The 18,360-nt window shown below is 44.0% G+C and overlaps 1 protein-coding gene and 1 long non-coding RNA gene across 7 annotated transcripts in view; one reads left to right on the top strand and one right to left on the bottom strand.

The window, feature by feature from the left end:
* fam13b (family with sequence similarity 13 member B) overlaps positions 1–18,360 on the bottom strand; it is a 117,480-nt gene that overhangs the window by 38,060 nt on the left and 61,060 nt on the right. For all 6 annotated transcript variants that reach the window (XM_062970316.1, XM_062970314.1, XM_062970317.1 and 3 more), the window contains 4 exons: positions 17,251–17,356; positions 15,173–15,237; positions 13,274–13,328; positions 12,541–12,688 (listed from right to left, as the gene is read on the bottom strand). In XM_062970316.1, coding sequence (XP_062826386.1) covers positions 12,541–12,688; positions 13,274–13,328; positions 15,173–15,237; positions 17,251–17,356 — 374 coding nt within the window. The remainder of the gene's footprint in view (positions 1–12,540; positions 12,689–13,273; positions 13,329–15,172; positions 15,238–17,250; positions 17,357–18,360) is intronic.
* Positions 6,475–18,360, top strand: part of LOC134296155 (uncharacterized) — a 69,428-nt gene continuing 57,542 nt past the window's right edge. Inside the window, exon 1 of the long non-coding RNA XR_010002731.1 lies at positions 6,475–7,309. This is a non-coding gene — a long non-coding RNA (uncharacterized LOC134296155). The remainder of the gene's footprint in view (positions 7,310–18,360) is intronic.

The following is an 18,360-nucleotide window of genomic DNA, read 5'->3' as shown; positions in this document are numbered from 1 at the left end:
AGTCACGGGGTTTAATTGCGCCACCACTGGATAGGGACCAATGAAACGGGCATCTAACTTCCGGCAAGGGCGGTGGGAGGGCAGAAAGCGAGTGGACAGGAAAACCCGATCTCCTACCTTGATTTCAGGGCCCGGCTGGCGATGTTTGTCAGCGTGGCGTTTATAGTCCTCCTTGGCTTGGTCCAGTTGCTGGAGCAAAAGTTGTTGCACCGCTGTGAGTTCCTGCAGCCAATCCTCTGCTGCGGGAACCTCTGAAGTTTCAATGACAGGGGGAAAGAAACGTGGATGGAAGCCGTAGTTTGCAAAGAACGGCGTTTCTTTTGTAGAAGCTTGAACTCCATTGTTGTAGGCAAACTCAGACAGTGGTAACAGAGAAGCCCAATTGTCCTGTTGATAGTTTACATAACAGCGAAGATACTGCTCCAAAGTGGCATTGGTGCGCTCCGTTTGCCCATCTGTTTGGGGATGATGAGCTGAAGATAAGCGAGAGTCTATGCCCAATAGTTTTTGTAGTGCCTTCCAAAAACGAGAGGTGAATTGAGATCCACGGTCTGTGACTAAACTCTTGGGCAATCCATGTAGTCTGAAGACATGTTGAAGAAATAGATCCGCAGTTTCCTTGGCCGTGGGGAGGCCTTCGCAGGGAATGAAATGGGCTAACTTGGTGAATAGGTCCACCACCACTAAGATCGTGGTGAATCCACAGGAAGGTGGTAGGTCAGTGATGAAATCCGCGGAAATTATTTCCCATGGGCGAGATGGGGTAGGAAGGGGGTGTAAAAGCCCTGAGGGCTTCTCCCTTCGTATCTTGGAGCGCTGGCATACTGGGCAGGTGTTGACATATTTTTCCACATCCTTGCGGATCTTGGGCCACCAAAAATCCCTTAGGATCAAATGCATAGTTTTAAATAGTCCGAAGTGTCCTGCTGGTTTGCAGTCATGACACAGACGAAGCGCTTTTTCTCTGCCCGGTCCGGGTGGGATATAGACATGATTTCTATAGCAGAGCAGCCCATCTTTAAGCGAAAAGGGGAAATGCAGACCTTGGCGAAGTTGGTCCTGCGCCCAGGCATCTGCTTGCTGACTAGCCCTGATTTCTTGAGCACAGATGGGTCCTGGAGTAGGGGAAGTTGAACCAATGGGAATGGATTTGGTGTTCCCCACCGTGAGCGTGGCAAAGTTCTCAGGTTGTAGCAGTTGGGATTCAAAGGTCTCCTTGCGTCCTGCAGCGTATTCCGGTTTACGTGACAGGGCGTCTGCTTGCTTGGTTTGGGCTGGGGTCACATAATGGATCTGGAAGTTGAAACGTTCAAAGAATAAAGCCCAACGTTGCTGCCTCTGATTTAGTTTGCGGGCAGTTCTTAGATGTTCTAGATTACGATGATCAGTGTGGACTTCAATGGGAAATTTGGCCCCTTCTAGCCAATGTCTCCAAGTTTCAAAGGCTGCCTTTATGGCCAGTAGTTCTTTTTCCCAAATGGTGTAATTCCTCTCTGGTGTGGTTAGTTGACGAGAATAAAAGGCACAGGGGTGGAGGTGATCTCCCACCGGTTGTAAGAGTACAGCCCCAATTGCCACATCAGAGGCGTCCGCTTGCACCACAAAAGGGGTTCCAGGATTTGGGTGCTGTAGAATTGGCTGGGAGGTGAATAGTTTCTTTAGTTGCTGGAACCCTTTCTCTGCTTGATCAGTCCAGCGGAAAGGCTGCTTTCCACGGATGCAGCTAGTGATGGGGTCGGACCAGCGGGCAAAATCTGGAATGAACTTGCGGTAGTAGTTCGCGAACCCCAAGAAACGCTGCACCTCTTTCTTGTTAGTTGGCGCCCGCCATTCCAATACTGCTGAAACTTTGGCTGGGTCCATGGAAAGCCCTAGAGGCGAGATGCGGTAACCAAGGAAATCTACCTCTTGTAGATCAAAAGCGCATTTTTCCAGCTTGGCATAAAGTCCATGATCCCGCAATCGTTGTAACACCATTTTGACGTGGTTCTCATGTTCTGATTGTGATCTGGAAAACACCAAAAAATCGTCCAGGTAGATTATCAAGAACCTGTCTAGATAGTCCTGAAAAATGTCATTGACAAAATGCTGGAACGTTGCGGGGGCTCCGCATAAACCGAAATTCATAACTCGGGACTCAAATAATCCGAATTTGGTCTGGAAGGCGGTCTTCCACTCGTCCCCTTCCCTGATGCGAACTAAGTTGTAAGCCCCCCGAAGATCCAGCTTGGTGTAAACCTTGGCTCCTCGAAGCCGATCCAGTAGATCCGAGATTAAAGGCAGGGGATAGCTGTTCCGCTTGGTGATATTGTTCAATGCTCTGTAGTCCACCACCAAGCGTAGTTCCCCTGACTTCTTCTTCACAAACATCACTGGGGAGGCGGCTGGGGATTGAGAGGGTCTGATGAACCCCTTGCGAAGGTTTGTCTCTAGGAATTCCCTGAGAGCTTCTTGCTCTGGCTCAGTCAGGGAGTAGAGATGCCCTCGCGGGATCGGGGCCCCCTCCACCAAGTCAATGGCACAGTCATAAGGTCTATGTGGGGGTAATTTTTCGGCTTCTTTCTCATTGAATACATCCCAATACTCGGAGTACTTCTTTGGCAAGGTGATGATGGGCTCGGTGTCTGTGGCATGGCATACCTTGGCTACGAGGCAATGGTTTTGGCAGTACGGTGAAGCAAACTGCAGTTCTCTGTTGGACCAGGAGATGTTAGGGTCGTGGAGAGTCAGCCATGGAATTCCCAAAATCACAGGGAAATGGGGAACCTCGGTAACAAAGAAGGAAATCTCTTCCATATGTTCCCTTATCCACATCCTGGTGGGTTCCGACCACTGACTTACGGGGCCCGTCTTGAGGGGGCGGCCGTCTATGGCTTGCACCACACGGGCATTCTTGAAATCATGATATTGTAATCCCAGAGAGTCGGCATACTCTCTATCGATGAAATTGTTGGTAGCTCCAGAGTCTATCATGGCGTGGATCATGACGGGTCCCCTTTTTGCTGACCATAATGTGACCACGAGAAGGAACAGGACCCCGGTTGGCGGCTCTTGGATGGATTTTTTGACCGGGTTGGCGAGCCCCTCTACACCCGGTCGTTGGCTTCCCCCGCCGGCTGTGTGCCAGTCGGCTCAGACGCCTTCGTCTCCGTGGAGGACGCCGCCGCAAGACGGGCGGCAGGCTTCCCTTTGGCTGGGCACTCTCTGGCGAAGTGGCCCCCGTTCCCGCAGTACCAGCAGAGGTTTAAGCGTTGACGACGGGCCTTCTCGGCGGCATCTAGTCTGGGACGCACATTGCCCAACTGCATCGGCACCTCCTCGCCTCCTCTGGGGTATGGGGTTGGCGGTGGGGGTCTCCACACCGGACGTGGCTGAACGCTGGCGGGAGCGGGGGGTTTTGCCCCGGCTCTACTGCCCTGGCCTCGAACCCACTGTTTCCTGTTGGCAATCATGACTTCAGCCCGTAAACATTGATCAATGAGTGCCTCGAGGGTCTGGGGAGGATCCACCTTGGAGATTTCTTCCAGCATTTCAATGTTGAGACCCTCCCGGAATTGTCCCCTGAGGGCTACATCCTTCCAGCCGGTGTTGTGGGCCAGCACTCGGAACTCGGCTATATACTGAGACATAGGTCTGTCTCCTTGGAAAAGGCGACGGAGTTTGTGACCGGCTGCCTCCAAATTGTCCTCGATTCCCCAAGTCTCCTTGAGGTGGTCCAAGAAGTGTTGCGCTGATCTTAGGTGCGGAGAGGCTTGGTCGAACAGTGCCGTCGCCCAGCTGGCCGCTGGCCCGTCTAGAAGACTGTAAACCCATGCCACCTTGATGTCTTCTTGGGGAAACTCGGCAGCACGGGCCTCCAGATAAGCTTGACATTGGCGACGGAAGACATGAACCTTAGAAGCTTCTCCAGTAAACTTGGTTGGCAACGCCATGGCCGGAAGACGAACTCCGCGTTCCTTCAAACCCCTTATTTCTCCATCCTGTGCATTGAGCTTATCACGGATTCGGTCCACCTCTTCCTTGTCGATGGTGTAGGTAATCGGCTGGCCGCTCGGCCCAGGTACGACTCCGGTAGACATTCTGGCCGAGGTTAATTGGTGCTTAGGGTGGCGGAGTCAAACTGTCACGACCCAGGCTGCAGAGCACCAATAACCATACACAGAGGCCAGAATCTATCTAATATCTTTATTGTAGGATTATATAAAGTTAATAAAAACTAGTGTAGAAAATAGTCCAGAATTAGACCTTTCAGGAAAGGTCAGAATTAGTCCAAAAAAGCAATGTCCAATAAGAAATATTAAGGTCCAAAGTTGTAATCCAATAACCGAAACACTCACTTTGCCAAGCAAAGTGAGGGGAGATGACAAGGTCCTTTAGTCCATGAAACTTGAGCGAGGCTAGGAAATAACTTGATACTTGAAACAAGGCTTGAACGTGGAACAAGGTAACTAAGAACAAGAACAAGGTCCGTGGAATAACTTGATAAATCCGTGGAACAAGGCAAGGATTAATCCTGGGAAACAAGGCAAAGTCCGTAGATAAACAAAGGCTGGGAAGCAAGGCGAAGGCTGGATAGCAAGGCAAGGCTTGAGCAGGAGCGAGGCTTGAACCGGAGCGCGCTGTCCAGACACAACTCGCTCCGTAGGCTGACGAATTGACTCCGCGAAGTTACTACGCGGGTAAAACACCTAAATAGAGTCTAGCTTCCCGCCGAAGCAGTTCTCTGGGAATCAGAACCGAAAGCTAACTCTGAGACCAGATGTGTGACTCCCCAAAGATTCTCACGAGAAGCAGTCTTAATTGGCCACATTCTTAGCTGCAATCCTCGCACTCCTGCGCGAAGCTGAATCCAAACTTCTCTGTTGTTTACAAAACTCCCGGCGCAAGAATACGGGAGAAGTAGGCTCTGGGCTTGTTTGACATACTTCTGGGAGACAACTTTCTTGCAGGTGCAAGGTTCCCAGATCTGCCTGGGAAAGATCTGGCTGAGAGGAATCCAGTTCAGACTGGGAAGGTAAAAAACCCAAGTTTTCATCTTCATCAGGAATTACAATGTCCTGAGCAGGACTACAAGGCCCATGGGTCATCACAGAATGTGAGTAGGTGAATAGGCACCGCTTAGGCGGAGAGGAAATGATGGACCATAGGAGTTTGTTGGTCATATGACCCTGGAGGTGTCAACGGACATCGCCGGCTCCTTGACCGATAAGTGGAGACGGAAAGCAACCCTGAGATCTGGAAAAGGCCAGACTCGATGTCAGGGGAAAAGTGTTTTTTTAACTTTAGCCGGAGAGGGGAATCTCTTTGGTCTAGAATATCTCCTCTTTAGGGTGTTCTCTGAAGGGTAGGTATCAGGGATTAGATTGATTGCCCTAGGGAAGTGAGGGGATCCAGGAGAGTTTGAGAGACGACGGAGGAGGTCCCATATAGCAGCCATAGGGGGTGCCAGTAAGGCGTCAGCCTGAACAAGAGCTATAGGGATGGCAGTAGTAAGCGGGATTGAGGCTAATATTAGGATGGGAGACATTGGATCTACCATCAGAGTAAGAGGAATAGTGTAGAGGGAAAAAATCTCGTCTTTGCGGAGAAGAGCAGTGGAAATTTTCCCTCTGATCTAGAGGATGGGAAGGATATAACTGTCAGGCCCTTCCGTATGGAGGGAGGGAGACCAATTGTTGTTTTGAAAAATACTTTTTCGAGCCCGAGAGGAGGTTTCGGGAGTAGGCCCATGCAGGGCAGCTGTTAGGATCCAGAGGAGGGCCTTCTGGAGCGAAAGAATCACGTCTGAAGCAATCGGCTCTGGGGCTGCTTCTCCGGGTGTTAGATAGCTAGTGGCGTCTCAATATATTGCGTTGATGAGAGTAGCAAGAACCGCATATGGTCCAGGAGGCTGGGTCCCGAGCACCTTATTGATTCCGCCATCGGTGTCGGCGGAGTGTGGGCTGATTGAAAGATGGATGTGCACTAAGTTCTCTCAGAAGAGGTGCTGTTAGATTAGGGCTTTGGATCTCTCTGTCTTGCCCTTTGACAGGGGGTCAGACTAGATGTCCGTGAGACTTGTTGCAAATATAATTCCATGATAAATGGCTATATGATTATGGTGCAACATTTTTAAGGTTGAACTGATGGACTCAGCTTAGGTAGAAGTATCGGGGCTACTGACGGGCCCGACTGCTGGATGTATTTTTAGGTATGTGTTTTGAGACTAAGATATCACTGTCATCGGCGGGACTGGGCTTATGCCGAGTCCTATAGGCTAGCGGTACCGAGGGTCTTCCGTGTCGGAAAGACTAATGATGTCGAAGACTTTCCTTCTGTCGGCATCGGGGGGCGTGGAGAATGAGTCTCCAGGTAGCGAGAAACCTCTGTATATAGCAGTCTATGGAGTTGATCGAACACTGCAGGATGCATGGAGACCTGGCCGAACTGGGATTCGAACCCGAGGTAGTCGAGTTGCAATACGACAATCTATCCATTACAGCAGAGTGACTCGTGCTGGATGGTAGAGCCTATGGTAGATACCGTGGTGCTTTCCTCCTCGGGAGCCAATTCAGGATCGGCCGTGAGGGCGGTAAGGAAAAACTCGGTCTGTCGCAAGAGAAGACAAATGCCAGGGATGGGATTGTGATGACAAACACCCGCCGGAGGCGGTGTTGTGGCATTAGAATAACAGTGTAGCTCGATCCTTTTTAGGCTGTTTGTCAGGTATAGTTCAAGATAGATCCACACGTCGGCAGTATTTAGAGGCAGAATCACCTTTAGTGAGGGAGGCCCAGATCGTACTCCTCTCAAAAGGAGCATAGAAGAGGGGCAAGGGCTATGGATAATAATCTATGGCCCTTTTCCAGGCATCTCAGAGTCTTAGGGAGGCTGGAGATATTGGGCGGTCTCTCCATTGATAAGGAGAGTGGAGAGAAGACCATTGCCTCGGAGCCGCTCACCTGTGCGCCGGGTTCGAGAAAAGACATCCTGGTCGAAACCGAGGAGCATTGAGGCCGGGCTTGAGCCATCCAAGTTTTGTGTTTTGTCGACGGTGAAAGGTTGGGTTGGCATGGCTGCAGTGACTTTCTGGAGCCAGTAGATGGAGCTTGGCGACCGCCAAGGCAGCCAGATCCAAGGCATTTCTCCGAAGAGGAGAGGATTGCCTTTATATTTGTGCCAACAACTCTTCCGGAGAGGGCGAGGGCAGCTGTGAAAAGAGCCCGCCCAGCCAAGGAAGGACAATCATGCGAGGAGATGGCTTGGGAAGCCTAGCCTGGCTGTCTTTGTTTTTTCCAGCCTCTTAGCTCCTGCCGAAGTATTCCAGCCGGTAAGGAGGCAACATTTTAGATTTACTGCCAGCTTGGCCGGGGCCCGTTTAAAAACGTGGCGGCAGAGGCGTTTAGCAACCGTCGCTCCCACGAAAGGGGAGGGGGAGGCTTATTGTCAGCTTGACCGGAGCCCGATAAGAACGGGGCGGCAGAGGCTTTCAGCAACCGTCGCTCCCACGAAAGGGGAGGGGGAGGCTTATTGTCAGCTTGACCGGAGCCCGATAAGAACGGGGCGGCAGAGGCTTTCAGCAACGGCCGCTCCCAAGGAGAGGGAGAGGGAGGCTGGGATATGGCAAGGCCTTCCGGAAAAGCCTCTGGCTGTACGAGCCCAACGAGGATGTTGCGTGAGAAAAATCCGAAGCTCGAGGGGAGTTTCATTTTGAAGCAGGATACGTAGTTTAAGTTTGCCTGTGCCAGAGAAGGCAAAAAACATGCCTCTCCTTAGAGATGAGGCACTGGCATCTTGAATATTATCTTCTGAATCTTGAAATGGATGAAGTTCCGACGAGCTGCTGCGGCGGAAAAAAAGGAACTGGGGAGTGCGGAGCCAGAGCGCCTTATATACGCTAGGGAGGAATGGGCGTGGTTACCGCCAAAAATTGAAAATGTAAAGCTTGGAAAGTTTCCGTTAGAGCCTGCGCAGGCGCAGTATACTTCACCAGTGTGCATTCACAGAGAACTCGAAGAAGAAAGCCCTTTATTAATTCAAAGGCTTTCCAGAAGTGTTGGATCAGACATGACAAACAAAAAAGCCACATGCTTTCCCTTGTTTGAGCAAAACACACATTAAACAAAAGACTTTGATCACATTTGTTCAAGCATAATAGCAATCCAAACTGCAGGAAAAGTTCATAGCACTAAGGATTATACTATCTGTGCATCAAAAGCATGCATTTGTTTGATTTAGAATGATACGCATTAATAGAAATACTGGATGGGGCAGACATTTCAACATAGCAAACTAAGTAGTCCTGGCCCTGGACTGGACTGAAATTCTAAACATATGATGGAAATCTAACTATTCAAACAACAGAAAGCTTGCAGTACTACAATACAAATGATGAAGAAGAAAACAGAGGATGAGCAGGCCTAGTCCAGGCTCCAAAAGGTTAAACATAATCTTCCAAGAACACAAGGGCAGCCAGCTTCTACAAACAGCTGTCCTAACTGTCCACTCCAGCAACTCCCAAGGTCAAAAAAAGGGAGAGAAGTGGGGGAATTTCTAGGACTAGCATTTCACTGAGTATCAGAAAGATAGAAAAAATTCTAACTGCTCTCCTAAGCTCATCCTAAAATATAGCAGCTAGGAACAGAACAGACCTATTGTCTGTTTTATATTGTTTGATGTCTGGGCTTGGCCCCATGTAAGCCGCCCCAAGTCCCTTCGGGGAGATGGGGTGGGGTATAAAAATAAAATTATTATTATTATATTATTATTATCTATATGGATATAAAATACATTTATTCTCCTTAAATTTGGATGAAATTGGAAAAATGCTATTCTCTATCCTATTTTGAGTACTTAATTTAAATCAAGATCAACAATGGCACTTAAGCCAGCAACTCAGTTCCCTAATATGATGCAACAGCACAGTGGTGGCAAAGCTAGAACCTGCTCGCTCACTTATATAAAATGATGAAATTAATCTTTGGTTTTTGGATTTAAAAATATATTTTCAAGCTGTGGATGGTTGAATCCATCAATATAGAATTCGTGGATATTAGGGGTTAAGTTATCATGAAATACTGGGTGAGCATATACAGTGTTCCTCCGCTACTTCACGGTTCGCTTTTTGCGGACTCACTGTTTAGCAGGGAAACTGGGGTATATTTAAACATTATTTTAATTGTTATGTGGCCTTTCTCCCCCTTGCAAGCCCCGAGGAACTAATGAACCCTTCCCTACCAACGCTGGCTGGGCCCTTGCTTCGGGTCCGCCAAGTTGCTCTGGCTGCTTCCCTGCAGCCAGGGAAGAAGGAACACTGCTCCAGCTGGATGAGTGAGTGAGGGAGGATGGGTGAAAGAGTGAAGGCCGGCAGCGGGAGGTCCGGCCAGGTCCGGCTTCTGCTGCCACCACAGCCGGGCCACACCGGGAAACGTGGAGGACTCAGAAGAGGGGGCAGGACTCGTGGAGGATTCCGCCCCCTCTTCCAAGTCCTCCGCCTTTTCTGGCATGGGCTGGCTGGAGCAGAGGCAGAAGCCGGACCCTGGCCGCCTCTTCCAGGTTCTAGCTGCTGCCGCCGGCCTTCACTCTCTCACCCACCCACCCTCGCTCACCCATCCGGCTAGAGCAGTGTTCCTTTTTTCCTGGCTGCAGGAGCAGAGGCAGCCAGAGCAACATGGCGGGCCCAGAGCAAGGGCCCATCCGGCGCTGGTAGGGAAGGGTTCACTAGCTCCCCAAGACTTGCAAGGGGGAGAAAGGCCACATAACAATTAAAATAATGTATAAATATTAAAATTAAAATAATGTCTCTACTTCACGAATTTCCACTTATCACAGGAGGTCCTGGAACGGAACCCCCATGATAAGTGAGGGAACACTGTATTATTAAACTATAGGCAATGAGAATATGGCTACCAATCTTCATATGTTCTTATTCAAAAATAAATGGAAAAACCAAGTTTATTAGATTGTTTTTCATGCTCCTAGCATATTACTATTTATTGTACTGAGATAAATTACAAGTAATAACCTGAATATCTGATTCCACACAGTATACCAATATTCTTTTCAAACTGGAACTGAGAACAAAAAGCAAAATTAAGGCCTTTGAGATATATATTAATAATGAGGTAGGTGAATTAAATTTTTCTAGTTTTTAGTGGCAACATAAAAATACTTTTGTTGTTGCTTTACATGAACACGTTTAATGATACTGATTACAAAGGGCCACATATGTTTGGCTATTCCTAGATAGCCAAGTTACAAATCATAACAGTCATACTCTTGTCAGCATGGTTTTGACAAAGGGGAATTGCTTCTCTCTAGTAAAAATGAGAGGCACCACTTGTGACTCAGTTGCACAGAACCAAAAAGAGTCTCACGACTACATGTCAAAGTTGTGTGCCTTCAAGTCCTTTCTGACTTATGGAGACCCTGAGGTGAACGTATTCTGCTTTGAGTCCCCTTTGGAGGAGATAAAGTAGGATATTAATTATTATTATTATTATTATTATTATTATATTATTATTATTATTATTATTATTATTATTATTATTATTGTATGACACAGCAAACAAGATAGACATGCTGGATTTCATATCACAAAATCACAAGTCGAACACTTCCCAAGTGTCTAGGACTGAGTGATGTGTTTTCGGATGATGCGTGCAGATCCCAGTAGGGTGGCCTTTTGCAGTTGACAGATCGTAATTTTGTCAATGTCTATTGTTTCCAAATGCCGGCTGAGATCTTTTGGCACGGCACCCAATGTGCCCATCACCACCGGGACCACCTGCACTGGTTTCTGTTTTTGAAGTTCAATCTTGAGGTTGTGATAGCGGCTGAGTTTTTCTTGTTGTTTTTCATCAATGCGACTGTCACCTGGGATGGCAACATCAATGATCCAAACCTTTTTCTTTTCCACAACTGTGATGTCTGGTGTGTTGTGTTCCAGAACTTTGTCAGTCTGGATTTAGAAGTCCCACAATATCTTTGCGTGCTCATTCTCCAATACTTTTGCAGGTTTGTGATCCCACCAGTTCTTTACTGCAGGGAGGTGGTACTTGAAGCATAAGTTCCAATGAATCATTTGGGCCACATAGCTGTGTCTCTGTTTGTAGTCTGTCCGTGTGATTTTCTTACAGCAGCTGAGGATATGATCAATGGTTTCGTCGGTTTCCTTGCACACTCTGCATTTTGGGTCATTAGCTGATTTTTCGATCTTGGCCTTAATTGCATTTGTTCTGATGGCTTGCTCCTGGGCTGCAAGGATCAGGCCTTCTGTCTCCTTCTTCAGGGTCCCATTCGTGAGCCAGAGCCAGGTCGTCTCCTTATCAGCTTTTCCTTCAATTTTGTCAAGGAACTTTCCATGCAATGTTTTGTTGTGCCAGCTGTGTCAGCTCTAGTTTGTAGTGCGGTTTTCTTGTACTGGCTTGGTTGGACCTGCCGGTAGTTACACTACCGCCAGCACAGCCCTCAGTCATCATTGGAGTGGTTAAGCCCCCCCACCACGTCAAGGTGGCACCTGCGGGGGGGATTATTATTATTATTATTATTGGGTTTTCTTAGCAAGATTTGTTCAACGGGATTTAGCTTTACTTTCCTCTGGAGCTGAGAAAAGTCTGACTTGCACAAAGCCACCCAGCGAGTTTCTATGACTGAGCAGGGATCAAACTCTAGTCTCCAGAGTTGTAGCCCAATGATCAAATCACTATACCACATTGGGTTTCTCAGGTCAAAGTACAGAGAGATAAAGCAGAATGTGTCAGCAAAAGAGTGACTTTCATTCTCTACTCCAGAACAGGATCAGTTTGGCCCTGTGCAATGAAACAACCCTGGTTTGTCTCTAGCTGCCAACAAGTGTCGACAAAGGAAATAGGGGGAGGGACATCTGCCATTAACACCATCTTCTGCATCTCGAGGGTGGCCAGATGCAACCCTCCAAGATTATTTACCTGGCTCCCACCCTCAACGTAGAGTCACTGTAAGTCAGAAACAACTTGAACGCACGTAACAACAACAACCCTAATTAACTTGACTAGCTCATCAGCCAAAAGCAGGCCCACACTTCCCATTGAAATACTGGCAAGTTTATGTTGATTAAAATTGTTCTTTATTTAAAATATTGTATTGTTCTTTCAAGTTTTTTGCACTACAAATAAGGCATATGCAGAGAAATTTGTTCATGTGACTTTTTCAAACTATAGTTCAGTCCCGTCCCACCCAGCAGTCTGAGGGACCGTAAACTAGCCCACCGCTTAAAAAGTTTGAGGACCCCTGTTTTGGATTTGATGAGGTACTGTTTTATTTATCTTTAACAGCACCTACTTCCTTTGTGACGGGCATGGAAGCCCCCCTCCCCCGAATAATGTCTTCCATTGTTCTATCTATGTATCTATTTCACACAGCTCACACACCTATTCCACAAAGCTCTCTACTACTAGTCCACATCCAAAAGTGCTATGAGAGTGAAAAAATTGGGGGTATTAAGTAAGTGCAGTTCTGAAGAGCGTGCATTTGAATTTTCAGAATTACATTTTTCAAAAGTATCAAGGATCTCACTATTACCTTCCCATCTGTCACCACCATTCACATTCTTCAAATCAAGGTGTGGTCTGAGGACACACAATGTCGCTTCAGGAGCATTGTTGTTTCTGTTTTGCAGTTCTTCAGATTCAGTTTTGACATTCGGATCATAACTTTTGCTAACAACGTCCTGTAAATATGAAGCAACATTGTTGAAATCTTTTGCAAGAGTAAATAGTTTCAGTCCACAGCATACTTTTTACTGTTGAATTTAAAATACAGTGTGTGCTCTTCTGTTTAGACTATAAACTACAAGCAAACACTGAGGGAGCCAACAGGTTACTGATGTGTGGGGCTCTCTCTGTTTTTTTTTCTAAAACTTAACACAAGTATTACAGAGTATGAAGAATAATATGAGAAAATATTAAAATGATTCCTAGATTCTTTCCTAGGAAGCATTGGGGGCACAGAAAAAAGGAAGAAATATGTGAATTAGGCTCTTAGGAGCTCCAGCCCCACTGGATCTTTCAAGTAAATTATGTCTCAGAAAACAGAACATTTCCTCCACTACAAAGGAACAAGAATAAATTAGCCCTCCCCATGATCTTGGAAAGGAAGATGGTATCCAAAAGTCTGAAAGTAAGAAAAGCCATTTGTGAGCTTCAGAAGGATGCTTCAGAAGGATGCTCGGGAAGAAAAGTGCAAATACAGCCATGCAGACATGGTAAAAACTGGGGAGTAGGTTTTAAAAAAGCATAAAAATCAAATAACTCACCAGAATCTTGTGCGACATCATTTTGTCTCCATCATCAAATGTTCCACAATCTTGCCTATAAACAGAGTCTTATTATTTGTCTGATCAGATTATTACTTCAAAGGATATGTGAGGATAATTTATTCTTTTATACTATTCATATAGGCTCAGACATGACAACAAACCATGGTTAGCATCAAACATAATTTAGAAACCAAAGCCCAGCTTAAGCTTCCAAATCGTCAGCCTAACAACACACTGTCCTTTAGTTTACATCTGCTAACGATGGACCGGCTAAGCACTCCCATCTCTGCCTCTGAAGGAGGAATAAATAACAGTCGTAACTATAATTTGTCAACTCAGATATCTTGTCAAACCAAATTAGCCAAAACACATATTTTGTAAACTATAATAGTTTCTCATTCTGGGTTGTCAGCTAATTGTAAATCATAACACCATACAAAACCATGACTTATTGGAACTGAGCCAACATGTATAACAAGAAATTGTCTAACTGGGCCATGATTCAAGAGAATTTAAGTTTATCTTAGACAAAATGCTCCCAAAACCCTATTTTGTCTTTGAAACTCTTAAACACAACAGAAAATGAGATGGTTGTAGAGATGAAAGAGAGGTTTCATATAAAATTGGTATTTTCTTGCTTGTACTTCCCTTTTCCTTACTGCAGAAATGTTGGAAATAGCAAACGTCTACAAGCCTCCTATACTAGTTATTTGTTATGTATATAATTGAGATTGCTTACTATACTGTATATATTGGTACATACATATATTGGTATGCAGTTTTCCCCTTAAGTCTATGTTGTTTGAGGTTGTGGGAGGGTCTACAGACCATGTGACCAGATCTTGGACTATTCAGACTGAGACTCAATTTTAGAAGTCAATATGTAGTCAGTATAGTTAAGCATAGTATAGTAGGCAGTATACATTATAAGTACAGTATACATCAGAAGAGTGTTAGTCTGTATGCAACAGAGAAGAGACTGAAACAGAATGCTTAAAGAACAGACTGTTTAAACTTTGAACCAATAAGCAATGTACCTGTATGCTAAATACATGAAGTTTTGTAAGTAAACCAACTATGTTAACTTTTAACAAAGACTACGTATTTTTTGGTCTCTTACGAGCATGATTTAAAAGCAATATATTTTATGGGAGAGTAGATGCTTCCTTTTGGGCAACTGAAATAACACTTCTGAAGATCTGCTATATATTTTATGCATTGGCATATCTTTGTTCCTAACAGTTCAAAGAGAAAACCCGGGATATCAGTCTCACAACTGAGAAACCTAAATTGCCTTGCATGAATACCACTAAGGAGAAGATTGACTCAAGCAAGTTTTTAACTCTTCTCAAGAAGATCATACTTTACAAAAAGGTTATGATTATTCCAAATAGTGTGAATGCCAATAGTGTGATCTCCAAAAAGGGTCAGGCTTCCAAATAACTATAGAGATTATGGCTTTCCAAAAAGGTTATGATCTCTAAAAAGGCATGCCTTTCCAAAAGTATTTACTTGCTTGTACAGGTATTTCCCTTTTCCTTACTGCAGAAGAGCAACATTGTATAAAAGTATTATAAAATCTTAGATATGTAAAAATGCAAGACACCTTTAAGCTGAAATACAAAAATAAATGAGACAATAGTATCAATTATTCAGTTAAAGCTAATGTTGTACAATTCTAGCTTGATCGAAATTAGCTTTACTGACCCATTTTTTAAAAACTGTACTGATCACACAAAAATATCTTTTCATACCAGAAAAAACAATTTTGGACAATAACTCTTTAAAAAAATTCTTGAAACAGAAAGTTCTTGATACTTATAAAATTGAGATCAGGAACAAGAATCATGACAACAATCTGCTTCCCAGTACTCCCATATATACTGATATACATACCTATCTTCAATGGACTCTCTGGCTTCTCCTCCTCCGTCACATGGCTTCAATAATATTCCTCTTGCCTATTGAAGGAAAAATAGACTTTAGCAATGATATCAGAAAGACTGGGGCCTCTATTTTTCTCTTTTTCTTTTCTTTTTTTGTAGAAAACTGAAGTATTTTATATGTTGCTATGACCCAAATCACTCACGCTGTTCAAAGTTATTCACACCTATTAATTATAAACATGGTATGTCTTAAAGGAAGAATGAAATGGAACACCATATACTTTTCATTTTTAGTCCTTTTCATAAGCTTCTGAGAAATAGATTCATCACATTTTGCCACTGAAACACACTAGATGCAGATCAAACTTGAGGCCTGAAGATCTGAACTCAATAACAAGCGTGTTATAAACTTGTTCTCAGCTTATGTAAAATGAATAGTCTACAGGGCTCTCTAAAAGGTACTATTAATCCATGTTACTAAATAAAGTATCAACATGGATAGAATGAGATTCAAAGCTGTTGGCAGCAAGCATTCATACTATCTGAAGCAGAAGAGAGAAACAGCCACATTTTGCTCATCTATCAAGTTCTGTGAAACACTGAGGGACACAGGCAGGCTATAGCAACTATAATGGTGGTAAAATTCCTAAAATTATATCTATCTACCTATCTATCCTTGGGAGGGAAGTGGAAATAGGGCAACAGATCTACCGACCTCATTTAACTGATCTGAAAATAATGGAGTGATATTTGATGGTAGGGGTACTTCAAAAATAACCATGCTTGAGACTTGATTTCCTTTATTTAATTTATATGCTACCTTTCTCCAAAATGAGAGATACAAGGAAGTTCACAAAAGATGCATAAACAGATACAAAAAGCAGACAATAAATTATAATCTTAAAATACAATTAAACGAGTTACAATATTTGGGATACAATGGAATTAAAAGTGTACAAGTGCACCATTCAAAGAAATACAGCACACACACACCAACAGTCCCTTTGTGAGTGTCCAAGGTCCACCTAAACAAGTATATTAAAAAGTCTTTGTTCTTCTTCCCTTGAAGAGTATTAATGAAGGAAATCTGTTGGAGTGCTTGTGTCTGTATCTGTATTCTTCCCCTCATGTTGCAGAGATGTCATTTCTGACAGCATCTTTGATTCTTTCAATCTGTTGATCACCTGGGCTAACATCTGGGGTGCTTGAAGTGGTCCCAGCCTGGCAAGGGAGGGACCCAGAATCAGTAGGAAAATAATTTCTCTTATAACCCTCTGCGACATGTTATTTCTTCTCATTTATGGCTGTCTAGTGGGCTGTTATGTTAATACTAGGGAGCTGCACTTCTGTTGTCATGAGGCAAGGTGAGCTTGCGAGACAGTGTTTGCATTGCAAACAAAGGCCAATTGGGAAATGCTGGAGGCAAAAGACCTCTGAATGTGGGCACTAACTGTAAGAGAACCACCTAGATTAGCAGCTTGGTATACACAGAGGACCATGGCTCTATATCAGAATTATCTGCTAGCCATGGTGGGAATTACATCAGGAGTAGATGCATCTTCTTGTTCAAATAAATAAACTTTAGAACTAATAAGATAAAAAGGGTAAGTAATCTTAAAATTCTTAAATTCTTCTGACTGTCCTCTTTGGAACTGCACTACCATCAGAGTCGAAGGAGAAGGAAGGAAAAACTAACGTGTATGCCTGCTTAAGCACACAGACACATATGACGGGACAATGACTATCCTGGGACAAAGATAAGAAATAGAAAAAAGACAAAAAATAATATGCTAGAATAGCATTTTTTCCAGAGTGAAAAAAAAAACCTGACTCATGAGCTGGTGATGGAGGGACCGGGAGGAGTTCCTTCTAATGTAGGCAATTCTGCCTCCTGTGCTGATGGGATAGCAACAACCAAACTGAAAAATCTCCAAAACCAAAGAATTAAGTTTAATTTTTGTAGGATCTTGCCTAGATCCCTAACACTATAACCCTACTGTGTCCCAAAACTAGGTGTGTACAGAATTGTCCAAATTGTCCACAGCCAGAAGAAACAGCATTCATTGAATCAATCTGTCCTATTCTTACCTGATAACTTTCTTTTTCCTCAGACACTTCATTGTCTGAATCTACAGTTTCAGAGCAGTCTTCAAGATTCTCACAATTTTTAGTAACCTTTTTTTCAGACTCATCCCTAAGAAGAGAAACAAGGTATTCAGAAAAAACTGCCTAAGATTACTTCTTTATATGTTGCAGTTTCTGAAAGTTAAGAACATTAAGTCTTAAAGGTTTTTTTAGCAGCTATCAAATCCTGGAATGAAATAAGCACAAACCTGTTTACAGCAAATACTTCATTTTGCCAAGCTGGAATCATTCCAATAGCTAGCAAGCAAACTGAATAAATGGCATCACCAGAAAGCTGTGGTGGCATTACCTAAGCCACACCACTGTTTTTATGAAGGATCTACACAATGCTCTGAAACGGCATGTACCAGCTGCTATAAATTTTCACCACCTCATACCAATTTCTTGAAGATTACTCCTGTGAAAGAAAGCAGGTTTTCCCCTTGACACCTATGACCACTATAAAAAGGGATGGGATGTCATCAGACAGTGAGTAAACAGAACAACTTCCAGAAAAACCAATGGTTTCAGGAAATCAGCAAATCTGAACCTATCTACCTATACTTTTGCTGTGAACCAGATGTGGAAAAGAGCACAAGCAATAGAAGTGGTATATAATTGTAACTTGACAGTTGTAAAACGTAAGCATCAACTCCAAGATCTGTTTCCCAAGCTAACATACTACATATAATAAAGTTGTGCAGCCTTCACTCAGTACTCTATTCTTCTAAGAGGCTTTGAGTTTAAAGAAAAAGTGTATGGACATGAGCAAGGAAGGGGAAAAGCACAGAAATGCCAGGGATTCAAGAGATCTCTCGAGATATAAAACTGAGTAATCATAGATCATTAAGTATTATCATCATGTTATGTCTCAATACTATAAACAGTAATAAAAACAATTTACAATTTTACATTAAATTGGACTAACAATTAAATTTAAACTAAAAACACACTAGTGTATTACTTTTTAAAGCCAATTAAAGTTTCACAAAAACATGTACGCTTTTAGGAAATGTGCAAAGTCTAAGATGGAAAAAGTTTTTAAAAGAGGGGAAGAGAATTGATTTTTTTTTA

This window comes from Anolis carolinensis, chromosome 2, assembly GCF_035594765.1.
Source record: "Anolis carolinensis isolate JA03-04 chromosome 2, rAnoCar3.1.pri, whole genome shotgun sequence".
Taxonomy (NCBI): domain Eukaryota; kingdom Metazoa; phylum Chordata; class Lepidosauria; order Squamata; family Dactyloidae; genus Anolis; species Anolis carolinensis.
This window is presented reverse-complemented; position numbering and strand designations above follow the sequence as displayed.